Source organism: Muntiacus reevesi, chromosome 12 (assembly GCF_963930625.1).
Source record: "Muntiacus reevesi chromosome 12, mMunRee1.1, whole genome shotgun sequence".
In the NCBI taxonomy this organism is placed as follows: Eukaryota; Metazoa; Chordata; class Mammalia; order Artiodactyla; family Cervidae; genus Muntiacus; species Muntiacus reevesi.
Window position 1 is genome coordinate 1,020,133 of NC_089260.1, and position 27,802 is coordinate 1,047,934.

At 42.3% G+C, this 27,802-nt stretch overlaps 1 protein-coding gene across 4 annotated transcripts in view; it reads left to right on the plus strand.

Annotated features, from left to right (window-relative positions):
• TAF2 (TATA-box binding protein associated factor 2) overlaps positions 1-23,159 on the plus strand; it is an 81,374-nt gene extending 58,215 nt beyond the window's left edge. For 2 of the 4 annotated variants that reach the window (XM_065902503.1, XM_065902506.1), the window contains 5 exons: positions 1,438-1,667; positions 3,030-3,185; positions 3,648-3,753; positions 6,156-6,278; positions 21,506-23,159. In XM_065902503.1, coding sequence (XP_065758575.1) covers positions 1,438-1,667; positions 3,030-3,185; positions 3,648-3,753; positions 6,156-6,278; positions 21,506-21,768 — 878 coding nt within the window. In that variant the 3' untranslated portion in view covers positions 21,769-23,159. The remainder of the gene's footprint in view (positions 1-1,437; positions 1,668-3,029; positions 3,186-3,647; positions 3,754-6,155; positions 6,279-21,505) is intronic. The other 2 variants (XM_065902504.1, XM_065902505.1) reach the window with 2 other exon arrangements.
• The last annotated feature ends 4,643 nt before the right edge of the window (positions 23,160-27,802 follow it).

Genomic DNA, 27,802 nt, shown 5'->3' on the forward strand with positions numbered 1-27,802 from the left:
ACTTACTCTAATATTTGTTTGAAAACCCACAGAACTTAATATTAGTAGCTGTCCCGAATTTACTGTAACAGCGTCTTTCGTTTTGTTCCTCTTTTTTAAAACATTGTGGTACTCTTCTGAAGCCCTGGTTCTTGGCCAAAATTATGCGTGTGGTTTATTTTTCTTGTCTAGAAGAATATTTCTTCTCACCTGTTGTAAATTTTAAATTCTGGCTAGAAACCGCAGTCATTGTCTAACCCTCGGTGATAATCTCATCTTGGCAGTTCTGACGTTACCGTGCTCTGGTCTGCCGTTGTTGTTGGTTGAGGTATCCTCTGAGACCACAACCCTAATTTCGGAGGTGAAAACACGGATCCTCATCAGAGAAGCTGAGACGTCTCTCAGCCTCCTTAGACTGAGTTTCTGCAGATGCAGCTTTCCTCTGGCCAATACATGTTACAGCCTGTTGCCATCTCAGCGGTTTGCTGCTTTTTTTTTTTTTTTAACATTCCTAATAGAACAGCACAAATATGTAGGTATTCTTCTACAATAAATCTAAGGTTAGAATTGTGTTAATTCCAATAGTTGTAGGGTTTCTTACCGTATTTAAAATCTGAAAGTAGTAAATCTGAGCGTTAGAATTTGTCCCCAGTGGCAGGGCTCAGTGGGGTTCGTGAAGGGTCCTGGTGTGCCACGTGCCTAACATGCTGCTAAAGAAGAGAATCGGGCCAGTGGACAGAGAGTGACTGCGGGCCAGCTCTGACTCTGTGTGACCCCAGGGGCTGTAGCCCACCAGGCTTCTCTGTCCATGGGACTCTCCAGGCCAGAATACTGGAGTGGGTTGCCATTCCCTTCTCCAGGGGATCTTCCCAACCCAGGGATCGAACCCAGGTCTCCTGCATTGCAGGCAGATTCTTTATCATCTGAGCCACCAGGAAAGCCCAGTATAAGTCTAATACTCCAAGAATAGTATTTTTTTTTTCTGGCTTTAAATCTTCCTTTTAATTCTTCCTCCTCGGTTAACTGCTCCACATCCATTCATTCCCTTTTCCCTTTGTCCGATTTCTTCTTTAATAGCATGTTGGGGAGATGGCACAACAAGAGCCTCGTGAACCCCACCCCTGGAAACAAGTTTGAATGCTCAAATTTATTACTTTCAGATTTTAAATATGGCAGGTGTCTAATTTCTATTTCGTAGGAGAATGGATTAGATTTTTTCAGCTGTAAGATGCATTGTTTCCTTAGAACATTCATGGTCTCTGTGACAGTGTGTAGGTACCTGTGTTAGCGTAGGAAGCATCTTTACAGTAGAGGGCTTGCGCTTGGGGCCAGGTCAGTAGGCGGCCCCTCTAGCCGTCCTGATCCTCTCTCCCCTTGCCCTTGTGCGGGCTCCGGGCGTGTGGAGACGTGCGGGTGAGTGTGCACTCTGACCTGTTGTCCCTGTCGCTTGCCCCCTAGGCGCAGCACACGACTGGAGGCTGCGGTGTGGCGCTGTGGACTTGTACGTCACGCTCTTTGGCCTCAGTAGACCTTCCTGCTTACCCTTGCCAGAACTTGGCTTGGTCCTTAATCTGAAAGAGAAAAAAGCTGTCTTGAATCCAACCATCATTCCAGAGGCCATAGCAGGCAACCAAGAAGCTGCAGTGAATCCAAGTAGTCACGCACAGCTAGTTGGATTCCAGAACCCTGTAAGAATCACACGTGATATGGAAAAAGTATCAGTAGTTTTATTACTTAGAGCTCCGAAGAAGAGAATTGTTTCTTTAGAACTACTGGGTTTTAGAGCCACTCACAGCGTCGCACACCATTGTTAAAAGTGCTGGCTGGCATCGTCCTAGCACTCTGCAGCTTCTGAAGTGCTGCTGACAGCGCGTGATGGCGACGGGGCAGGTGCTGAGATGCCAGTCCACTTACTCCTCTTGGGGTGGCGGTGACTGTCTGTACCTGAGGGTAAAATGTCTGCTTTGCATAGTAGAAAATTGAACATTTAACCAATTACATATTAACTGAACTTGTCTGTACACTGTAATGGCAGGCTGTTTTGAACACAGGACCTTGGCTTTTCTCTTTTTTTGCTACTTTGCATTAATAGCATCATTCCAAACCTATGAAAAGTGCCTGACAACTGCTTATTGAATCATTAGTAAATAATTAGATAATAATGAATGGTCTGGTGAACATGTGATCTGCTGATTGGGGGAAGAGAAATGCATTGGTTTTTTTTAGTGCTGATTGGGGGAGGAGAAATGCATTATGTTTTTTTTAGTTTATGTATATGTGTATGTATTTGTTTTTACAAGAACTTTTATTTCCAACTATGCATTGTGAAATTATGAGACTTTATTGTAGAAAGACCTTCAGGATCCATATCAATTATTTTACTATAATTTAAAGAAAGTTTCCCAGAAGTGTCTTGCTCATTGATGACACAAGATCCCCAGTGCTTCAAGCTTCATTTTTCACCAATATTTAGACCAGATTACTTGCCTGGCAATACCCTACTGGTGTTTTGACACTTTAAAACTTAAATTTCTCTTTATGCTAGTTAGTAATAGTCATTTAAAAGAAATTATTCACTTAGATTTTCTGAAATACAGTCATACTTATTTGTTGTAAATTTAAGATGTATCCTAGAGTTCGGGTTATGAAGAAGTAAGACAAATCTTTTCATAGGAAAAAAAAGTCTCATTAAAGAGCTCTTTTATATGTGACTATTTATAAGCCAGTGGAAATGAATATGTTTATAATTCTTGCCCATATATGTTGATTTATCCACTTTCATACTTGGAGTCTTCAGGATAAGAGGAGAAAATGACACGAAAAGGTATATGCTTTGGGGAAAGTTTTGAAAGTTCCCTTTAATATCTCCCTTCTCCTCCCAGAAAGACCAGCAGACAGGAGAGGGTGAGGTTCGTCTCCAGCCCATTGCTGATAACTTTGAGGCACTGGGCATGTTCTAATCTGCATGGTTGCTGTAGGTCTTAGTTTTCAGCTATAACGTGAGCTACTTGTCTTCAGGAATCTAATTTTGATCTTGAATATTGCCACAGGAAGATGATCACCTTGCCAAGGAAGCCTCATGTAATATGTCAGCTCATCAGCAGGGAGTGAAGAGGAAGGCTGACACACCACTGGGGTCCCCACTAGAGCCTGGTCAAATACTGGAGAAGAATGAGGATAGCAGTAAAGTCAGACTCAAAATCAGAGTAAGACATGCAGGCTCCACCTGTGTGAGCAGCGTAGGGCGCTCACCTGCCTGGTACCTCGTGACCACTCACCGTGGTCTTCCCTCAGCAGGACAGATGGGGCAGCCCCACCCGTCAGAGGACGCCAGTGGCCGTCTCAGACGCTCCAGCGATGCTCAGACTTCCGTTCCCACACGCCGCTTCTGTCTGTGTGCACCACCCACACAGCGCTCTGCTGCTCGCCACGCGTGGGGCAGACCCCAGCCGCTGTCACACTTCAGTAGCTCCCAGGGAGCTGCTTCTGGAGGCTGGGCCACATCATCTTCTCTTTCTCTTAATGCTTTTTGAGAAGAGGACTACTTTTCCTTTTAAATGTTTTGGGGCTATATCCTGTGGCTTTTCTGCTACCTTTCCTGAGAACAAAAGTCCAGGCATAAAGTGATATAATGGCTTCTTTCTTCCTTTGTTTTGTTTGTCTTACAGTTTTCAAGTTCTCAAGACGAGGAAGAGATTGATATGGATACTGTTCATGATAGCCAGGCATTCATTTCCCATCATTTAAACATGCTTGAAAGGCCATCAACTCCAGGTAAGATGGTGTCCTGCATCCACTGGGGTGATGGAGAGAGCTCGCATGATACCACTGTTGGCAGGTGTGTTGCTTTATTGTCAAGAGAATAGCTATAAAGTTTAGAGTTAGCCAGTATAAAATACTAGATTGTATCCGATAACACATCAGCAAAGGAATAAATTTTTTTTAAGTATTTCTTTTGATTTTTTACTTTGTTTTGGTTCTTTTTAAATATTTGACTTACTTCTAGATTTGTTTTTTCAAAAATCCATTCATCAGATTCCTTCCAGTAGCTTTAATTTCTGTTTTTTGTTTCTTTGTTTTTTGAAGTTTAGACTTAACCTCAAAATAAAATAAGAGGTCTGTTTTTTTAAATAATGTAACTATAATTATATATAAAACTTCTTGACTACAACTAATGCAGCCCGTAACGCAACTGCTTTCTCTTCTTGACTGCTTGTTCCATGTAATATGTCATGTTATAGATTTTTACATACACCTCTCAAACATCGTAATCTTTTCCATTGAAAATATTACCTGAGACAGTATTGAGTTGATAAACTTTAATTTACCTTATTATTTCCCTGTGGGCAGGCATTTGTTTCTGATTTTAATTTTATGCAAGTAATTCTCTCTGAGTGTCTTCATACAGAAGCTTCTGTTTCTTTTTTTGTCAAATTCTTAGGATAAATCCCTTAAAATATATTTTTGGTAAAAAGATTAATTTTAGCTTTATTTATTTATTTGTTTATTTATTTTTTAGCTTTATTTTCAGATACTTACCTTTAGAAGATTTTCATACTCTTGGTGTTACTGCCATAATGCTTTTTGAAGAGATTACACCTAGTTCATATGATGAGCAGTTTTCAGAAGTAAAGCTTTGGTGTGACTTGCTTGTAGTTGTCCAGTAGAGGAATAAAGCAGGTCTTGGTGAACCTGCCCCCACCCTTAACCTATGTAGCATTCCCCATTCTGTGGCCGTTCTCACTGTGCTTCCCTCCCGATTCTGTCCACTCTCTGCCTTGCGAGTAAACGGTGTCTCAGCTGTTGTTTCTTCAGCATTCTGTTGCTTTTCTTTACAGTGTACCACACAGATATAAGATCTATATGTTTACTTTACTTTGCCTTTAGTTTTTGAATTATGTGAAAACTGTGTGATACTCAATATGACTTGGCTTTTTTTCACTCAACGTTATGCTGCTGAAATTCACCCATGTTGATAAAGACGTAATTCATCAGTATTTATCATCATGCTTTGTACTTCATATACTGTTTTATTGTCATTGTGATAACTTCAAGGATACTTAACTATAATTACCATTTAAAATGATTATTAATTATGATTATCATAATTCAAGTTTATATTTCTTTAATTATGAATATGACTTTTTTTGTTGTTGTTAGGAGTAGGTACTATTCCTGTTTCTTTTTACTGGAAAATCCTGTTTATAATTTATGCTCGATGTGGTTATCTTTCATCATCTTTGTGTTTGAATGGGGTTTTTTTAAACATGTCATATTTGCACACCTCTCCCTTACCCACCTTGGTATGCTTTTTGTTTGGCTTTTTGTTTAGTTTTGCTTGTAAGATCTAAATTACTTTTTACTATCTAGTAATCTGGGATGAACTAGTAGAATTTGAGAATTGGCATCAAAGAGAATATGAACCTAATTATATTTGAAAACTGAAAGGTCATGAATTCTTTGGCTTTCATAATCATAAGCAGTCTTAACAATTATTTTTCTGTTCTGTCCATTTTATGGATAAGTAAGTTTAAGCAGAGACATATGAAATAATTTGCCCTCAATGACACACCCAAGTAATAGCCACCTCAGTGCTAGATCGAAATCCTAGACTTTTCCATATGACAAGTGAAAATGAGACACAAAGAAAGAAATGTCTTACCTGGACTGTATATTTAACTTGTGGATGATTTGGCGTTAGAACCTGGGTCTCCTGGTACGACAGTGCTCTTCATGTTTTACCATTACAACGTTTCATGTTTTAAATATGTTTGTTCTGTAATCCCTAAATTATTTTGATCTGTTAGTTAAATATTGTAATGGAATTTATTAATAAATTTTGGGGAGAACAGCCATGCTTAACTGTATGCAAAGTTCCACATAAATAATAAAAAACATGACATGACATGGTTCTCCTCCAGAATATAGACTCCAGTTTATGTGTTCAGCAATTCAGTCAGGTGAACTGTCTTTCTTGAATGTTTATTTTTCTCAGACTTAAGTATATTGGAACCATGACAAAGGATTAAATCAAATGGGATCTTCAGTGGTTTTAAAAAATAGTATTCTTTTTATCATTAGGGTTTTACTGTTGAACTGATACTGGTTTTAAGGTAGACTGTTTTCTTCTTTTGGGAAGTAAATAAATCCCCAGTTTTCCTCTTTTTGCATCTTAGGGCTCTCCAAATATCGGCCAGCTAACTCGCGATCTGCTCTGATACCCCAGCACTCCGCAGGCTGTGATGGCACGCCCACCACGAAGCCCCAGTGGAATATGGAACTGCCACGGAAGGGAGCAGGTAAAGTACTGTTACTGTCATTGTTATTTTGCTCAAGAATGAGTCTATAAAGTTCATAAAGTTTCTTTATCAACATAAAGAATACATTAGAAACTATAGATCTGAGGACTTGCTTCTCATTATTATCCAACAGACTTCTTTTTTCAAATATAAGCTGCATATATATTTTTTTGAATTACTTTTGATTCACAGTGTTGTGTTAGCCTCAGAGACGTGCAGCCCAGTGACTCTCTTCCACATGCATATGTTCCTTTTCAGATTATATGGGTATTACAGAGGATTGAGTGTTGTTCACTGTGCTGTATATACAGTAGGTCCTTGCTGGCTACCTCTGTTCTGTGTAGTAGTGCGTCTGTGTTAATCCCAAGCTCCTAGTTTATGCCTTCCCCCACTTCCCCTGTGGTAACCACAGGTTTGTGTTCTATGTCTGTGGGTCTGTTTCTGTTCTGTAAATAAGTTCATTGGTGTGTATATATATATATAGCACATATAAAGAATGCCATATGATACTTGTCTTTCTCTGGCCTTCTCACTCAGTGTGATAATCTCTAGGGCCTCCATGTTGCTGCAGACGGCATTATTTTGCTCTTTTTTTATGGCTGAGTAATAGTCGATTGTAGTCCACATCTTTATCCATTCATTTGTCGCTGGATATTTAGGTTGCTTCCGTGTCTTACCATCGTAAATAGTGTTGCTAATGAACACTGGAGTGCATGTATCTTTTGGAATTATGTTTTTCTGCAAATATATTCCCAGGAGTGGGATTGCTGAATCATATGGTAACTCTGTATTTAGTTTTCTAAGGAACCTCCATACTGTTCTCCCTAGTAGTTCTACTAATTTGTATTCTCATCAGTACTGTGGAAGAGTTCTTTTTTCTCCACACCCTCTCTAGCATTTAATGTATGTACACTTTTGATGATGGTTATTCCAACTGGAGTGGGGTGATAACCTCATTTTAGTTTTGATTTACATGTCTCTAATAATCAGTGATGTTGAGCATTGTTCGTATGCCTGTTGGCCAACTGTATGTCTTTTTTGCACAGGTGTCTGTCTAGGTTTTATGCCCAGTTTTTTCATTGAATTGTTTGTTTTTTTGACAGCTATGTGAGCTGTTTGTATATTTGGGAAATCAATCCCTTGTCAGTCACATAGTTTGCAAATATTGTCTCCCATTCTGTAGGTTGTTGTTTCATTTGCTGTGCAAAAGCTTTTAAGTCCCATTTGTTTATTTTTGTTTTTATTTCCATTACTTGAGGAAAGGAGACAAAAATATATAGCTGTGATTTATGTCATAGTGTTTTCTGTGTAGGATCATTCTATTGTTTTATTCAAGTTTTGTAGTATCTGGTCTTACATTTAGATCCTTAATCCATTTTGAGTTTGCTGTTGTATTTGGTGTTAGAGAATGGTTTAATTTCATTCTTTTATAGGGAGCTGCCCAGTTTTCTCAGCACCACTTATTGAAAAGACTATCTTTTCTCCATTGTATATTCTGGCCTCCTTTGTCATAGGTTAATTGACCATAGGTGCAATGGTTTATTTCTGGACTTTTATCCTGTTCCACTGATTTGTATTTCTGTCTTTGTGCCAGTACCATACTATTTTGTTTACTATGGTTTTGGAGTATAGTCTGAAGTCACAGAGCCTGATTTCTCCAGCTTCATATTTCTTCCTTAAAATTGCTTTGACTTAAAGACTTTTTTTTTTCCTCTTTAAGAATTTTTTTTTCATTTATTTTTATTAGTTGGAGGCTAATTACTTTATAATATTTTAAAGATTTTTAAATTACACTTTTTGCTATTTCAAAAAGTAATATTCTCTTATTATATAAAACTTTGAAATCGTAGAAAAGAGGGGGAAAAAATTGCCCCCTATTATGCCTTTTCAGCTCAGTTCACTTCAGTCGCTCAGTCGTTTCCACCTCTTTGCAACCCCATGGACTGCAGCACGCCAGGCCTCCCTGTCCATCACAAACTCCCAAGACTCTACCCAAACTCATGTCCATCGAATCAGTGATGCCATCCAACCATCTCATCCTCTGTCGTCCCCTTCTCTTCCCGCCTTCAATCTTTCCCAGCATCAGGGTTTTTTCAAATGAGTCAGCTCTTTGCATCAGGTGGCCAAAGTATTGGAGTTTCAGCTTCAGCATCAGTCCTTCCAATGAATATTCAGGACTGATTTCCTTTAGGATGGACTGGTTGGATCTCCTTGCAGTCCAAGGGACTGTCAAGAGTCTTCTTCAACACCACAGTTCAAAAGCATCAATTCTTCGGCACTCAGCTTTCTTTATACTCCAACTCTCACATCCATACATGACCACTGGAAAAACCATAGCCTTGACCAGACAGACCTTTGTTGGCAAAGTAATGTCTCTGCTTTTTAATATGCTGTCTAGGTTGGTCATAACTTTCCTTCCAAGGAGTAAGCGTCTTTTAATATCATGGCTGCAGTCACCATCTGCAGTGATTTTGGAGCCCAAAAAAATAAAGTCTGACTCTGTTTCCACTGTTTCCCCATCTATTTGCCATGAAGTGATGGGACCAGTTGCCATGATCTTAGTTTTCTGAATGTTGAGCTTTAAGCCAACTTTGTCACTCTCCTCTTTCACTTTCATCAAGAGGCTCTTTAGTTCCTCTTCACTTTTTGCCATGAGGGTGGTGTCATCTGCATATCTGAGGTTATTGATATTTCTCCCGGCAATCTTGATTCCAGCTTGTGCTTCATCCAGCCCAGCGTTTCTCATGATGTACTCTGCATATAAGTTAAATAAGCGGGTGACAATATACAGCCTTGACGTACTCCTTTTCCTGTTTGGACCCAGTCTATTGTTCCATGTCCAGTTCTAACTGTTGCTTCCTGACCTGCATACAGATTTCTCAAGAGGCAGGTCAGGTGGTCTGGTGTTCCCATTTGTTTCAGAATTTTCCACAGTTTATTGTGATCCATACAGTCAAAGGCTTTGGCATAGTCAATAAAGCAGAATACATGTTTTTCTGGAACTCTCTTGCTTTTTCAATGATCCAGCAGATGTTGACAATTTGATCTCTGGTCCCCCTGCCTTTTCTAAATCCAGCTTGAACATCTAGAAGCTTACGGTTCACATACTGTTGAAGTCTAACTTGGAATTTTGAGCATTACTTTACTAGCATGTGAAATGAGTGCAGTTGTGTGATAGTTTGAGCATTCTTTGGGATTGCAGTGAAAACTGACCTTTTCCAGTCCTGTGGCCACTGCTGAGTTTTCCAAATTTGCTGGCATATTGAGTGCAGCACTTTTCACAGCATCATCTTTCAGGATTTGAAATAACTCAACTGGAATTCCATCACCTCCACTAGCTTTGTTCATAGTGATGCTTTCTAAGGCCAACTTGACTTCACGTTCAAGGATGTCTGGCTCTAGGTGAGTGATCACACCATCATGATTATCTGGGTCGTGAAGATCTTTTTTGTACAGTGCTTCTGTGTATCCTTGCCACCTCTTCTTAATATCTTCTGCTTTTGTTAGGTGCATACCATTTCCATCCTTTATTGTGCCCATCTTTGCATGAAACGTTCCCTTGGTTTCTCTGATTTTCTTGAAGAGATCTCTAGTCTTTCCTGTTCTGTTGTTTTCCTCTATTTCTTTGCATTGATCACTAAGGAAGGCTTTCTTATCTCTCCTGGCTATTCTTTGGAACTCTGCATTCAAATGGGAATATCTTTCCTTTTCTCCTTTGCTTTTCATTTCTCTTCTTTTCACAGCTATTTGTAAGGCCTCTTCAGACAACCATTTTGCCTTTCTGCATTTCTTTTCCATGGGGATGGTCTTGATCCTTGTCTCCTGTAGAATGTCATGAACCTCTTGTCCATAGTTCATCAGGCACTCTGTCTATCAGATCTAGTCCCTTAAATCTATTCCCTATTTCCACTGTATAGTTATAAGGGATTTGATTTAGGTCATACCTGAATGGTCTAGTGGTTTTCCCTACTTCCTTCAATTTACGTCTGAATTTGGCAATAAGAAGTTCATGATCTGAGCCACAGTCAGCTCCTGGTCTTGTTTTTGCTGACTGTATAGAGCTTCTCAATCTTTGGCTGCAAAGAATATAATCAATCTGATTTCGGTGTTGACCATCTGGTGATGTCCATGTTTAGAATCTTCTGTTGTGTTGTTGGAAGAGGGTGTTTGCTATAACTAGTGCATTCTGTTAGCAAAACTCTGTTAGCCTTTGCCCTGTTTCATTCTGCACCCCAAGGCCAAATTTGCCTGTTACTCCAGGTGTTTCTTGACTTACTACTTTTGCATTCCAGTCCCCTACAATGAAAAGCATATCTTTTTTGGGTGTTAGTTCTAAAAGATCTTGTAGGTCTTCATAGAACCATTCAACTTCAGCTTCTTTAGAGTTGCTGGTCGGGACATAGACTTGGATTACAGTGATATTGAATGGTTTGCCTTGGAAACAAACAAGAGATCATTCTATAATTTTTGAGATGGCATCTAAGTACTGCATTTCGGATTCTTTTGTTGACTGTGATGGCTACTTCATTTTTTTTTTTTTTTAATATTATTTTATTAGTTGGAGGCCAATCACTTCACAACATTTCAGTGGGTTTTGTCATACATTGACATGAATCAGCCATATAGTTACACGTATTCCCCATCCCGATCCCCCCTCCCACCTCCCTCTCCACCCGACTCCTCAGGGTCCTCCCAGTGCACCAGGCCCAAGCACTTGACTCATGCATCCCACCTGGGCTGGTGGTCTGTTTTTAAGGGATTCCTTCCCACAGTAGTAGATATAATGGTCATCTGAGTTAAATTCACCCATTCCAGTCTATTTTAGCTCGCCAGTTCCTAAAGTGTCGACGTTCACTCTTGCCATTTCCTGTTTGACCACTTCCAATTTGCCTTGATTCATGGACCTGACATTCCAGGTTCCTATGCAATATTGCTCTTCACAGCATAGGACCTTGCTTCCATCACCAGTCACATCCACAATTGGGTGTTGTTTTTGCTTTGGCTCCATCCCTTCATTCTTTCTGGAGTTATTTCTCCACTGATCTCCAGGAGCATATTGGGCTCTTCCCGACCTGGGGAGTTCATCTTTCAGGGTCCTGTCTTTTTGCCTTTTCATACTGTTCATGGGGTTGTCAAGGCAGGAATACTGAAGTGTTTGCCATTCCTTTCTCCGTGAACCAGATTCTGTCGACCTCTCCACCATGACCCGTCCGTCTTGGGTGGCCCTACCGGGCATGGCTCATAGTTTCATTGAGTTAGACGAGCTGTGATGTGTGATCAGATTGGCCTGTTGTGTGTGACTGTGGTTTCTGTCTGCCTGCCGTCTGATGCCCTCTCTCAGCGCCTGCCGTCTTCCTGGGGTGTCTCTGACCTCGGGCATGGGGTAGCTCCTCTCGGCCGCTTGCCACTCCAGCCCTGCGTTATGCCGTTTAAAGATGCCTGTTATGTAACATTTTACTCCTTCCTCGCAGTGCTTTTTCTAAGAATATTTTAATTTGAAAAATGTGAGCTTCGCTAGAAACTATCAAAGCTATACCTTTATACTTTTATAATATGGTCAGCTTACTTCTCCGCTCACCCTCCCCATGGAGGTTTTTACAGCTGACCATTCGTGATCAGTCATGAAGACTTGATGCTACATATACCTAGAAGACTTAACATATTTGTCTTTTGAATTATTTCATACTTATTGGACTTAGGTTTACGAAAGAATTGTGTTCAGATGTGATTGTTACCTAATTTGACTGTTTTACATTATCTTCTATTTACTCTGTTCTTTTTCTTACAAAGTGAAGATTGTCTTCCAGATAGAGAATAAACTAGTGATGCTGAGGAACAGACTCAGCCTTCAAAGCTTGGAGGGACAGGGGGTGAAAGACAAGATACATAGCAAAACCATGTTTAAAGAGTAGTTTTTCCAGAAGTCATTAGTCAGGCTTTCCAGTGCCAGCTGATGGATTTTGCTTACATAAACCATGTTTTTATCATGTAAACAGAAGAGTAACTGTTTATTGCCTCGGGGAGCCTAGGGACCAGCTGTGAAGAGTAGAAGACTTTGAACGGAAGCAGCACCTCAAAATACTGCGGTGTTTGGGACCTCAGACTGCGGGCTGCTCTGTCTCTTGTACGCTGTAGCCATTTATTGTGACAGTTTCTCAGAAAGATTATTTCAGAAGGAAGTCAGCTGGAAACGTTAGCACTTAACTTTAGTAAATGAATCTTGACATTTCTCGGCCCTCCCTTGCCAATTTTGTATTCTCTGGTTTTGTTTGGGGGTTTGGAGTAATTTTGCTTTATTATTCTTATACTTATTAAGATTTTATGAGACATGAAAATTTTTCTACATCTTTTAAAATGATAACGCTTAGGGCATTTCAAACCTAAATCTGATATAATTGGAGAGTGACACTTCCACCTACCTTCCATGCCTTTAAAAAAATAAATTCTAATAAATTCTTATTCTAGGGAAAAATCTGAGTATGTTAGTTTGGTTTTTCATAGTGATATGGCATACTAGCCTATGTATAGAAGCAAATCTTAACACCATTTTGTGTCCACCAGTGTGCCTTTGTATCATTGTTTTATATTGCTTTTAAAAATACATTTTTACTTTTTTTGGAATCTCTTTACAGTTTTTAGTTCTCATCGCATCTTCTGGGAGGACTGGAGAGGAGATAAGGGCATGGTGGTGAGGAACAGGAAAGCATTAACATTTTGGCCTTGGTTGCTTAAGTGTAGGGTCCTTTTATGTCACCAGTGTATTATGTGGACTGATCTGTAAAACTTAATCTTGAATATATTCTTTAATTTGCCTTTGTAATTTTCCTTAAATACATTTATGCTGTAGCCTGTGACCACTGAAATGGTTAGTCGTTCAGTCATGATTGATTCTTTGTGACCCCATGGGCTGTAGCTTGCCAGGCTCCTCTGTCCATGGAATTCTTAAGGCAAGAATAATGGAGTGAGTAGCCGTTACCTCCTTCGGGGAGTCTTCTGACCCAGGATTTAAACCAGGGTCTCCTGCAATGCAGGCAGAGTTTTCACCATCTGAGCCACCAGGGAAGCCCCAGTGACCGCTGAGCAAGTCTTAAAATGCATCAGTGATGTTATTAGAATTTAGAAAATGTTCACAGTACAAATGATAGTGTTCCAAAAGTTTAACTCATACTTGTATTTTACTTTGGAATTCTGAAAACAGGTTTCTAGTAGACATGTTGTTGTATTTGATAGCTAACTTTCCCAAACTAGCCAACAAAAACCCTTTTTAATTTACACTATGCATGGACGTGAATGTTGAACTGTGAAGAAAGCTGAGCTCTGAAGAATTGTTGCTTTTGAACTGTGGTGTTGGAGAAGACTCTTGAGAGTCCCTTGGACTGCAAGGAGACCCAACCAGTCATGCCTAAAAGAAATCTCTCCTGAATTTACATTGGAAGGACTGGTCCTGAAGCTGAAGCTCCAATACTTTGGCCACCTCATGCGAAGATTTGACTCATTGGAAAAGACCCTGATGCTGGGAGGGATTGGAGGCAGGAGGAGAAGGGGATGACAGAGGATGAGATGGCTGGATGGCATCACCGACTCAATGGACATGGGTTTGGGTGAACTCCGGGAGTTGTTGATGGACAGGGAGGCCTGGCGTGCTGCGATTCACGGGGTCGCAAAGAGTCGGACACGACTGCGCGACTGAAGTGCCCAACAGAGAAGAATAGAGGTGTCAGGCCCGGCCACTGCGTGTAACAGTGTTTCTAAGAGAAAGGCGCTGGAGCTCTGTATTTTGGAATGTGAGAAGCACAGCTTTAACCCAACCCAGTGATGATGGCAGTAAAAGAGGAACAGAAGCTGGGGGTCTCCTGCTGTGGTAGCGACTTTGGCCTGGGGTTGAGAGTTGGGGGTTCTGGCGAGGAGGCTCAGAGTGGTGGTGAGGGGCCCTGGGAGCGCTCTTAAATCTCTGGTGATTCTGGATTAAAGTTCACAAGTGGGTTTGCAGGGCCTTACTCAAGCTCATCCAGCTAACACACCTCTTATCTGGCTATAGAATTCTTACAGAAATTTTTGAAGTAGTTGACTGGACATGAAGAGATTACAGGTGAGGATCGACATTTCCAGCTTCTCCTAGAAGAAGAGCTAAGGATGCACGTCAGGGCGCCTGCTCTCCAGCCCGTTGGTCCCTGTTGTGTTGCCCCCAGGCGTCTGCTCCTCATCGGCGCCGTCTCCTCGGGCTCCAGGCTTTGGCGCTTGAGGCTCTGCTTGCTGTTTCTGAGATGGGTCCTCTGGGAGGGATGGACCCTGCTAAGGAGAGGAGAAGAGAGGTCACGGTTTGCTCTCCAACCCCTCCCCCAAAGCCCTTCCCTTGCCTACGTTAGAGGGGGAATATTTTAGGGCAGGGATAGAGCATGTGTGGTGAGTTCAGCCATTTGGGGTAACAAGAGAGGAGCAGCAGGAGTGTTCTTCATCATTTAACTCGACCTTCTCCCGAGCTGGAGAAGGGACTCGCAGGAGGGCTGCCGGCTGGGTGCACTGTGTCCACCTCTCCTCTGCCACCCCGGCGCCCCCTCCGCTCCCCGGCCCGGCCCCCTCCGCCCGCTCCTGAGGCTGGCGGGGAGCTCCTGCCTGCTGAGCAGGGCTTGCTGGTTACGTAACCGCTTCTTGCCCAAGTCAGAAAGGCACTGTCCTGGTACGGAAATCCTTTTTTTGAAACAAGAAAAAGAGGCTAGAGTTCTTTCTTCTGAAACTAAAAAAAGAGTTGGATTTTTTTCCTTAAATTATAATGATACAATTCTACACTTTTTTAAATTTGAAGAGCCCGAAGAACAGACTTCAAACTTTTCCTAATAGAAAGTGCAGGTTTTGTGTTAAGTTTAAACGTATGCCGAGGTGATGAATTTAATGGCATTAGCAGGTTCCTCACTGTTGTCAGCACTTTTATCAAATGGGCTGGAAAGCTTCTACATTAGGTTTGTCTTAAACGCCTCTTTCTGTTTGTTTTGCATTTGTTAAATTGACTGCAGCTAACCCTTATCCACAGTGAACTCGTGAGGCCTCTAGGAAAGGTTTTATGTTAGATGGAACAACAAAACTGAGCATCTGTTGTGTTCTTCTCTGTAACTGGAAATGGGCAAATTACAGTATTGTGAATTACTTTTATCTTCTTTTTCTGAAGTATCTTCTGTCTGCAATAGAGACTTAAGTTTTGAGTCACTAAAATGCTATCATTAACTTTATTTTTTTGACTTTTTTTTTTATGTTGGAGTTTAGTTTGTTTACAGTGTTTTGTTAGTTTCCGGTGGATAGCACAGTGGTTTAGTTTAAAAGGGCTTTCATTAGCTTTTAAATGAATGTTGCCTGACCTTGAGTGGACAAGTTCTGAGGCATCTTGTAAACCCCTAAAATGGTATGATATGTGTAGTTGTGCGTGTTATTGTTCATACCATGGGGATGGTAATAGATGCATTTTTTACAATAGCGACTCAATGGAATACATCATGATGCTAGTATGAAAGTAAGCTCAAATCTGACTGCTACGTAGGTTCACATGAGAGAGAAGTTGTACTTCTTACCTTGTTGAATTAGACCTGGTAAAAATTACTCAGAAAAGAAATTAAATAAAAAATATATGCTGTCTATATAAATGAAAACTTAAGAGCTGAGGGTTAGTATGATGATAGAGTAATACTAGGTTTTATCTGATGTTCTATTCTAATGAATATTTTTGTATGTATTTTTTTGCACTTATGCATGAGCACATTTGTAGGATATGTTTCTAGGAATGAACTTTCTCAATTGAAAATATGAGCATTTAACATTTTCACAGATAATGCTAATTTGTCTTAACTTGTTCTTTTTAAAAAATTATTAGAATTGTGAAGTTGTCAGACTAGTATAAAGAACCCCCTCTAACCTTTACTTAGCTACAGAAATGATCAGTCTTGTTTAATCTATAGCCACCCCATTTCTACCCTTCTCAATAATTTTGAAACAAATCTCACATATTTTGTGCATAAATAATTCTGTGTATATCTCTAAAAGATAAGGACTTTAAAAACTCATAACCATGATAATATTCTTGTACTTTAAAATATAAAGGTTTTTCATATCATTAAATATTCAGTCATTGTGTACATTTCAGTTGAGTCATAAATGCCATTATTTTTAATGCTTTGTTTGAATCCTTGTCCACATAAGCAATTGGCAGATACATCCTTTACATCTTTAAAATTAAAAGTTTCCAGTCCATCTTTTTTTCTTTTCCCCCCTTTACAGTGTATTTGTTGTAAACACCAGGGCTTTGATCTGTAGTTTTCAAGTCTGTGTTTTGCTAATTGTATACCTGTGGTATAATTAAAATGTTAGAGTCCTCTACGTTTCCTTTAAATTTGTAGCTGTATCTGGACGCTTAATTGGATTTGGGTTTATAGATGGTGGTGTGTTCTTCCATCTGGAAGTGTACAGTGTCTAGTTGACTTTTTTAATGAGATTAGCCACTAATACGTTCAAAGCATCAGTCCATTAATTCATTAAGGATTGCAAGATTGTGCTATTCTAATTCATCTTTCTGTTTTTATTTATAAGTTGATTATTTCTGTGAAGCTGGGTGATCTGTTGTTACCCATTGGTATAGCTCATATAGCCAAGGAAAGAAAAAGACTTGATTCTCTTTGTGTATTTAGTAAGTTTCAAAATAGTAAATTGGCTAACATCCTCCAGTGGTGATCAATCACTTCTAGTCATTAGAAGTTGTTATCTTTATCAACATTCAGATTTTTCCCACTTGGATTGGTGAGAACCCCTTAAGTTGACTCTTAAGTCTTTGAGTAGACTTTTAACTTCCTTTCTACCACTATACCTGATGTTTCAGCCTCATCTTGCAAATATTCTGTTCAGACCTGCAATCAGCCATCGGTCCTAGGAGCCCTAGTTCCTAACACCTTTATCCTTGGATCTAGCTAATCCATTGTCTTCTTAATAGACTTCATGCTAATCAAAAGAAATGCAAGATTTATTTAATTTTTTTAACTTTTTATTGTATGTTAGAGGATAGTTGGTTAACAGTGCTGTAATAGTTTCAGATGTCCAGCTAAGTGACTCAGTTATCCACACAGGCGTATCTGTTCTTTCTCAGTCTCTCCCGTTTCGGTTGTCACACAGTGCTCGGCAGAGTTCCCCATGCTGCGCAGGTTGTCAGTAAACTTACCAGCCCCCGAGTCCCCAGCTGCCCCCCACACCTACCCCGGAAACCAGAAGTTTGTTCTCCAAGTCTCCCGGTCTGTTTCTGCTTTGTAGATAAGTTCATTTTGTATCATCCCTTTTAGATTCTGCAGATAAGCTGTATCACACAGTCTTTCTCTGTCTGACTGACCTCAGTGTGACAGGCTCCAGGCCCATCGAGGTTGCTGCAGATGGCGTTTCTGCTTTCTTCTCAGCGGTTCAGTAACAGTCCGCTGTATGCATGTACCGCATCTTTATTTGTTCCTCTGTCCGTAGGGCGTTTAGGTTGCTTCCATTGTCTTGGCTGCAGTCATCGTCGGGGTGCATGTATCCTTTCAGACCTTGTTTTTCTGTGGATATATGCCCAGGAGTGGGAGTGCTATGTTTTTAGATTTTTAAAGAACCTTCCTACTGTTCTCCGTAGTGACTGTACCAATGTACGTTCCCATCAGCAAGGTAGGAAGCTTCACGCACTGTGTCCGTCCTGTCCAGCCTTTACTCTTTGTGGGTATTTTTGTGATGGCCATTTTGACTGGTATGAGGTGATATCTGGTAGTTTTGATACGCAAGACATGCAAGATTTATAGTCAGGATATCTTGAATGCAGGTTGTAAGACCTCCAAACAAGGGTTGATTTTACTTTTGAAACGGTTAATAGTATCCCCTGGGAAAGAAGACACTCAGCTGTACGCTTGGCAGTGGCCTCTGCTGGGAAGTACAGTTTCCGGTATAATCATTGGCGCTTCTGCAGTCCAAGTAGCTTGGCAGGTGTTAGGATTGGGTGATAAAACGTCTCTCGGTGAAGAAAAGGACCTCCAACTCCAAGCAGTGCAGACTGCCAGTTGGGAAGCTTCGCAGTCTGTTGATGTTGCTTGACTAAATAATGGATGGGGGTTAAAGGAATCTGTGAGGCGTTATTACTTCCCCTGCTACGTGGCTATGTGCATTCTGTTAGGTAAGGACCTGTGTTCCCATATTTATAGAATTGAGACTGTAGTTATGTAGTTCATTTGAAATGAAATTAAATTATATACTAGCATATTTAACTGTAAATCAGATATCTCTCACATTTTTTCTTTTTCTGGGCACCAGTTATTGCAAAAGATACCAAGTCCCCAAACTAGCTCCTGTGTATAATCTCTTTTTTGTGTGTGTGTTACTGTTAGCGTTCAAAAAATCGTGAATATAAAAATGTAATTTTGTGGTAGTACAATGTGGACAGTCTGTGAGGACAGGAATGTGAACACATTCACTTGTCCCAAAATGCTGGAGTAGTACCCGACACAAAGCAAGTACAGTCGTCATTAGCAGTTTAATGAACGCCCTGTGATAGTTTGTTTCTATTTATAAACTAATAGTTTTAGTTTATTCCTCTCTCTTCAAAATCAGTGACCTTTAAATTGCATTTAGTTCAGCTGAGCTCACCTGACATCCTGTTTGAAAAGAAACACAGCAGTCACGTGAGTCTGTGACACTGAGCAAGTTGTGGGGAAGGAGGATGCGGGTACTGTGCGGTACTCTGGAGGCAGAGGTGACGCCCTGTCCTCCGGGAGCGAGCGCCGTGGGCCGCAGCCCGGACTCTGGAGTCAGGCAGTTCGGTTTTGTGGCTCAGATTTCCCAGCACCACCTTGGGCAAGTCGCTTACTTTCTCTTGGTCTTAATCTCCTCATCTGTATTATGTTGTAGAAGCTAATTCTTCTGGGGAAGTTTGGTGAAAGCTTTCTCCCAAAATGACATTGGAGCTGTTTTAAATTGGTGAAGAACCTAAAAGCCTTTTCCTCTCCTTCCTCCTCCCCCAGATTACAGTTTAGGTGTAGCTTCCTTGCAGAAGTCGCCTCTGATTCACACCGCTGCCTTGCTAACCGAAGTCTGCAGCTGCGCTCCTGAGTCCCTCTGCGTTTCGTCTGTTTACTGGCGTGACCCGGGTGTTCTCACTTGTTTCTCCGTGCTAGTCTGTAAGCTGCAGGAGAGCTGAGATCGGTCCACTTCACCACGACTTGCCCAGTTCCCATGTAGTTTCCTGATACTTTTTAAATGAACGTGCACGTCAGACCAGAAATAAGGGAAGGCCATTCCAAGCCTAGGAATAGCATTTACAAATAAATACGCAGTTGTGAAAGGGCTAGTCTAGAGCATAGAGAAAGCAATGGTGAAAGATAAGATAAATTCAAGATTCAGATTACAAACTGTCAGTAAAATTAGTGCTAAAAGTTGATCTTTAAAAAAATTCTCTTTACCAAAAATAAAAAAACCAAAAAAAAACATGGCTTGGGGCTGGATCGGATCAAATCAAATCTGAGAATTTATGCTTTAAAAAAGAAAAGGAGCTACTGCATTAGAGTCCATTTTAGTGAAAAACTTGGTCTAGTTTGGATAAATACATATATGTGTGTGTGTATACATATGTATATACATATTAAAATAGATATATATACACATACACACAGAGATTGCTGCACTGAAGTCTTAGGGATTTTGTTCTGCCAGTAGGACTACCTGAGTTTTTAAACAAGTAATCATGGTCAGGGTTTTTAGGAACATAGCTCTGCAGCAGGGCCTCTGAACCTCAGCTCTGTTGACATTTTGGGCCCTGAGAATTATTTGCAGCTGGGGGCTGTCCCACTCTAATTGTGACAACCCAAGTGTCTCTAGACGTTGTCAAATCACCCCTGGGGAGAAAAGCTGCCCTGGGTTAGAACCACCGCCTGAAGCTGTGTAACGTGTGGATTCACGTGTAAGACACTTCAGGCACAGAAACCAGTTAATGGGAGGTTAGTGCTCTGATCCAGGTGAGATGAGATGGTCTGAATTAGTACAGACTGGATAGACGGCCGGATTTGAGAGATTCTGGCAAGTAAGAATAAAGGAGACTTGGGAACCAACTAGGTCTCCACGGGAGGGGCTCTGAGATGACTCTGGGGCGTGTTTTTCCTGGTGGTTTAGTTGCTGAGTCGCTGTCCTGCTCTTGTGACCCCATGGGCTGGAGCCCGCCAGGCTCCTCTGTCCCTGGAGCGGTTGCCATTTCCTCCTCCAAGGGATGTCCGTGACCCAGGGATCGAACCCGCATCTCCTGCATTGTGGGCAGATTCTTTACCGCTGAACTGCCAGGGAAGCCCTTTTTCTTAGTTGTCTGCATGTAAAGTGGCGCCGTTAACCTAGAGGTAACACAGGGAGGGAGTTCTCTGGGTGTGGCCCAAGGATTGTAGGGTCTGGAGGAAGCAGGAAATTCTGTACACAACTCGCTATGATAGATCCCTGGATCGATAGAACGCTGGAAATAGAAAGAACCTTCAAAGACATTTGCTCCATTTTTAAGTGAGATAAAATACATGCTGAATGTTTTATCATTTCGTCTGAAAGTTATGTTTATATTATACTGTTGTCTGTTAAGTGTGCAGTGGGGTTGTATCTTTCCAAGTGTACATACCTCAGTCAAAAAATGCTAACCACCATCTGAGCCCTCAACAAGCAGTCTTTTCACTGATGGAAATATTTTGAAATATTGTAAAAATTACCAAAATGTGACAGTGACGCAAAGTGAGCGAATGCTGGTGGGAAGAGGGCCCCACTAGACTTGTCAAGGCAGGGTTGCCTCCGAGCTGCCCCGTGGCCGTTTGTAAGCAGAGTCTGCAGGGCGTGTGCCTGTCCTGCCCTTCCCAGCCCGCAGCGCAGAGCGGGGCTGCAGCCGAGGCTGTGTGTCCACGGGCCAGTGTCGGCCTTCATCTGAAACACGCACACCTAGTCACTGCTGCTTCGTACCACATTAAGCTGTCAGGTGTTATTTTTCAGAAGATGGCTTGATAGCACACTGGCCTACGCCACAATCTGTATAGGCTGCGAGGAACGGTCACGGTAGTTGGATGTCTCAGCCGGAGCTTCTCCCGCTGCTGGTTTCTCCCGTGGGCGCAGTAGACACCGAGGAGCCCCTTGTCTTTTCTGCCCTGCCGCCAGCCCCCTTTGACTTTGACTTCCCCTCCTTGTTAGCAGCAGGAATTCATTTCGTGTCTCTCCTCTTGAAGGTAAGGAGCAGCCCCCTCTGGAGATGAGTCTGCTCGCGGCCGCGGCAGCCCCGCTGTCGGCGTTCAGCAAGGAGCCCGCGTCCTCCAAGCACAGCGACCACCACCACCACCACCACCACGAGCACAAGAAGAAGAAGAAGAAGCACAAGCACAAGCACAAGCACAAGCACAGGCGGGACGGCCGGGAGAAGGGGCGCGAGCCCCCCGCCTGCCCCGGCCCCGCCGGCGGCCGCTCCGCGCGCTCGCCCTCGCTCTCGGACTGAGCCGCCGGGCCGGGGGGCCTTCCCTCCGTGTCCAGACCGGTATACAGACGGAGCCGGGCGGGGGACCTTCCCTCTGCGTCCGGAACAGTACACAGACGGAGCCGGGCCGGGGGACCCTGGCCTTCCCAGCCCCGCCTCCGGGAGGTCCGCGCGCGCTCTGCTTCCCTCTCAGACGGAGCGGGGCCGGGGGACCTTCCCTCCGTGTCCAGACCGGTGTACAGACAGCCGGGCGGGGGGACCTTCCCTCTGCGTCCAGACTGGTGTACAGACAGCCGGGCGGGGGGACCTTCCCTCTGCATCCAGACCGGTGTACAGACAGCCGGGCGGGGGGACCTTCCCTCTGCGTCCGGAACAGTGTACAGAACCAGCACTTCGTCAGCTGGGAAGATGATAGAAAAAGTCACCTCTTGTAGAGACTCAAGTTCTAAACATTTGATTTATGTTATGTATACAACCGAAACCTAATTAGGAAGATGTGTTTTATCATCCTCAGTAAACCATCTCATCCGGTTTCTCCCTGGAAATGCACACACAGGGCAGACCCGTCATCAGGCCCTCCTCTGCTCGGGCAGTCACCGTTCTATCGAGGTCTCCATGTGTACTGCCAAAGCCAATTATGTTTTAAAGCCTGTGATACTATGTTACAAAGTTATGTTTTAAACAGAAGCTACTGCCAAACCTGTGGTAAAACCACTATTTCCAGTGAAACATTGAATAACACTGTTTGGAACTGCTGAAGGATAGAGGCTTTTCTATAGGACTCTCCTCTATTGCACGCTTCTGTGTGTATCTGTTAACCAGCGAAACTAATGCTGAAATTTTCAGAGGCAACTTTAAAAGAAAAAAAGGCTTTTTTTGACAGCACATTTGGTCATTATGATGTTGGAATTTAACAAAACTACCAAATCCACAGTTCTCAAATCAAGATGTTTAAATTATAACCTCCTTTTTTTCATTAAGTATAAGTGAATACATTCATATGTAGAACATGTTTACCAAATGTGGACAATTAATACACCCAGAACATATTCTAAAATTATCTCTCTAAGGATGGTACCTTACAAAGGTGTTTATATGCTGTTCATAAGCGCAAACGTAGACATTCTGACCCCCAGTGTGAGCATACCAGAAGTGTTTAAAAACACACGAAACATTTTGGTTTCATACTTCAATAGTTTGTATGTTTGTGTGTTTTTGTTTTTATTTCTAAATTTACCATGTGCTTTATCCTTTGCCTAAAAATGTTACTCATACCTGTTCTATTTTTATCATTTCCCTTTATCATTTAGAAGGTTTGACAGAATATGTCTTCCCAGAATAGATGTTTCAAAGGGATTTGGAAATGTTGGACTTTTAAATATACTTGTTTAATAAATAACTTTTTAAATTGATCATTTTGCCGTTGTATTTTCTTGTATCTTTTGTTGCCGTTTTCTGTGTGTATAGTATACCTATTCACAACCTTGAGGAGAGCTTTTGGATAGGTAGGATTTGAGATGATAGGATTGAGATTCCTTTCAGGAAGAATGGTTTCAGTAGGCAGAAGGGACAAAGTTCTCTCAGCAAAAGAAACGTATTTTCAGATGATTGGAGGAGACATTTCAAAATAATTATGTGAGGTATGAAGTCACTGGTAAATAATAGCTACCTTTGTAATTTAAGGACCTCTTATATATCAAGCATTGTGCTAAGAACTGTTTGTCATGTATATTTATAAATTGGTTATCTATATTGGATGTTTCTCATGGGGAACATTTTTTATGGTGAGCTTTCAGTTCTTTAACCTGGTGGATAGATATAAACAATGAAAAAACTCATTTTTATAACCTGGTGGGTAGATACAAACAATGAAAAGATTCATTTTTATAGTTAACTAGACATAAATAATGAAAGTTTTAGTGTAAGTTTCTTTAGTCTTCTCCCCCAGAGGCAGTTACTATCTCCAGTATTACATGTATAGAGCTAGTTTGTACAAGTGTATCGTGTATGCATTTTTGAAATTGTTGATACTTGCAGAAATTTTTGTTTAGTTTTTATGTAGGTTTTTTTTTTTAATTTGTTTATTTGGCTACGGCAGTTCTTAGTTGCCACATGCAGGATCTTTGATCTTTGATCTTGACTGGGGCAAGTAGGACCTTGTTCCCTGGCCGGGCTTGAACCCAGCCCCTGCGTCGGGCCCTGGGGTTCAGCCCTGGGGTTCAGCCCCGCGCCACCAGGCGAGTCCCTGCGGGCCTTCAGCAGTCACTTAGGACCACTGCATTTGTGTTGTGCCAACAAAGGTCTTTCTTATTCCATAATTATAAAATAATTCTCCCAGTTTTTTCTGTTGGTTTTAAAGTCTTAAATTTCAGATTTATATCCTTTATCCAAGTAGAGTCCATCTGGAATTTATTTTGATAGAAGGTAGGAGGTAAGGACCCAGTTTTCATTTCCTTCCAATGTGCTATACCCAATACCATGTGTTTAAAACCCCAGATTTACTCTCTGACTTAAAGGTGTTGTGTGCTAAATGCCCTTACATATTTGGGTTCGCTTTGGGGCTTTGTAGCTGGTTTCACGGGTTTGTTCCCTTTCCGCCTGTTACCGCACTGTTCGGATTATTGTAACACTGTGATGTGTTTTCATGTACTGTCTCATTACTTTTCTCTTATAGAATTTCTTGGCTATTCTTGTGGGTTTACACATTTTTTTCTGGTTAACTTATTTATGTACAGTAGAACTCATTACTTGTAGTATACATTTCTATGGATTTTGACAAATGTTTGAAATTGTATATCCAGCCACCATGGCCCATGACTCCAACACTACCTCACGGCACTCTGCCACCTCCCAACCCCGGCTTCCGCTGATTGATTTTCCATCCCTGAGACTTTGCCGTTGTTGTGGATTTATGTTTCTGTGTTAATACTTGAATCTTTCTGGCCTTTCCCTGAAATTGCACTTGTAGGTTCACATTGGCTGCGTTTTAAATCAGGAGTTAACGTGGAATTGCTGTCTAAGTGTTGATTATTCTTATTAGGGATGTCAGTGTAACTGTATATTAATATTAATACACTGTTTCTTTTTAGCTTTATTATAAAGTACTTTTTTTCATTTGGTATTCTGTAAGTGGTTTTTCTTTTTTTTCGTTATAAGATTATCTAGTCTTTTATGCTAATTTTGCACCTTGTTACTGTATTAATCAATTCCAGAAAAACAACATATATTTGTTTAAAAAGTATTTACTCAGATGATCATGGAGGCTCAGAAGTTGTGTGACCTGTTATCTTCTAGCCAGAGACCCAGGAAAGCTAGTGGTGTCGTTCAAAGACCTGAACGCCAGAGGGTCCATGGTGTAGAGTGCAGTCCAGTGTGGAGGCTTGAGAACCAAGACTGCAGGGGCAGACGGTCAGCGCCAGACCCCGTCCACGCAGGGGCAGACGGTCACGGCCAGACCCCGTCCACGCAGGGGCAGACGGTCACTGCCGTCCACGCAGGGGCAGACGGTCACTGCCAGACCCCGTCCACGCAGGGGCAGACGGTCAGCGCCAGACCCCGTCCACACGGGGGACAGACGGTCAGCGCCAGACCCCGTCCACGCAGGGGCAGACGGTCAGCGCCAGACCCCGTCCACGCAGGGGCAGACGGTCAGCGCCAGACCCCGTCCACGCAGGGGCAGACGGTCACTGCCGTCCACGCAGGGGCAGACGGTCAGCGCCAGACCCCGTCCACGCAGGGGCAGACGGTCAGCGCCAGACCCCGTCCATGCAGGGGCAGACGGTCAGCGCCAGACCCCGTCCACGCAGGGGCAGACGGTCACTGCCGTCCACGCAGGGGCAGACGGTCAGCGCCAGACCCCGTCCACGCAGGGGAGACGGTCAGCGCCAGACCCCGTCCACGCAGGGTCAGACGGTCACGGCCAGACCACGTCCACGCAGGGGCAGACGGTCACTGCCGTCCACGCAGGGGCAGACGGTCAGCGCCAGACCCCGTCCACGCAGGGGAGACGGTCAGCGCCAGACCCCGTCCACGCAGGGGAGACGGTCAGCGCCAGACCCCGTCCACGCAGGGGCACACGGTCACTGCCAGACCCCGTCCACGCAGGGGCAGACGGTCACGGCCAGACCCCGTACTCGCAGGGGCAGACGGTCACTGCCGTCCACGCAGGGGAGACGGTCAGCGCCAGACCCCGTCCACGCAGGGGCAGACGGTCAGCGCCAGACCTCGTACACGCAGGTAGAGTGGGAGTGTAACCTTCCTCCCCCGTTTTGTTCTCTTCAGGCCTTCACCAGGTTGGATGATGCCCACTGACACTGAACGGCCTTCTGCTTCACTCAGTCCAGCAATTCAAATACTAATCTTCCTATGACACCCCCAGACACAGCCACAAATAATGTTTAACCAGCTATTCATGCATCTCTTGGCGTCTCTCATCAAGTTGACACGTAAAATTAACCATCACAGCCACATTACTAAATAGTCAGCATTTTTTTTCTTATTTCTTTTTATTTGAAGGAAAATTACAATATTGTTTTGGTTTCTGCCATACACCAACGGGTCATGTTTTAAATGCATTACTTGGGTTTTACTTGAAAATAATCCTATCTGTGAAGGATGGCTAATGGTGTTACCTCTTTTCTAACGTCAGTGCATTAAGTTTTCTGACGTCTTCTTTTGTCTGGCTTCTTTTTCTTGCCAAGTTTGCCTGAGAGCTGCAGGGGTGGGCATCTTTGTCAACATCTGCTCCACGCGTCACTCGCTCTGAATCTGGTAGTTCTTCATGTGTTGTGGATTTGTGTTCCTAACTTCTTCTAATTTCCTAGAAGTTGAAGATTACAGTTCATTTCACGTTCTTACTGCTTTTGAATGATTCTTGAGAGAATAGAGAAGCTGTTTTACTAACCCACGTCTTATAAACTCCCTAAAAAGACATTCTGATCAAAGTATCATTCTTACAGTGAAATCCTTGTCTGGTAAATAGCAGAAAGCGACTTTGTTTTCCCATCCTCTTCTAACTCTACTGTTTCTGGTTTACTGTAAATAATTGAAACTTCTCATGTCAAATGTGCTCCAGTCCAAGCAGAACTGGCTGTCAAAGTTCTCGACCTCTAGCACCCCTGCCCTTGACTGTGAACTGGCCTTACTGACTCATTTCTAAAGAACAGATTATGGAAACAGAACAGTATTCACTTTACAGCGAGGAAGGGTGACAGACACTGCCTTCACCAAGTGACCGTGGTAAACCCCAGTGATAAGTCATGTCCACATCATGTTCTGTGATGAGATACACTTCTCTGTGATCTAAAGTCTGCAATCCCAGTCTACCCAGTCTAAGTATGAGGGAAAGAAAATAATCAGACAAAACCAAACTGAGGGACATGCTTATTACTCCTCAAAATGATTAAACTTATGAAAAATAATTATATGATAGACTGTCACATCTGGATCATCAAAAAAGCAAGACAGTTCCAGGAAAACATCTGATTCTGCTTTATTGACTATGCCAAACCCTTTGACTGTGTGGATCACAATAAACCGTGGAAAATTCTGAAACAGGAATACCAGACCACCTGACCTGCCTCTTGAGAAACCTGTATGCAGGTCAGGAAGCAACAGTTAGAACTGGACATGGAACAACAGACTGGTTCCAAATAGGAAAAGGAGTACGTCAAGGCTGTATATTGTCACCCTGCTTATTTAACTTATATGCAGAGTACATCATGCAAAATGCTGGGCTGGAGGAAGCACAAGCTGGAATCAGGATTGCCAGGAGAAATATCAATATCCTCAGATATGCAGATGACACCACCCTTATGGCAGAAAGTGAAGAAGAACTAAAGAGTCTCTTGATGAAAGTGAAAGAGGAGAGTGACAAAGTTGGCTTAAAGGGCAACATTCAGAAAACTAAGATCATGGCATCCTGTTCCATCACTTCATTGCAAATAGATGGGGAAACAGTGGCAGACTTTATTTTTGGGCTCCAAAATCACTGCAGATGGTGACTGCAACCATGAAATTAAAAGACGCTTACTCCTTGGAAGAAAAGTTATGACCA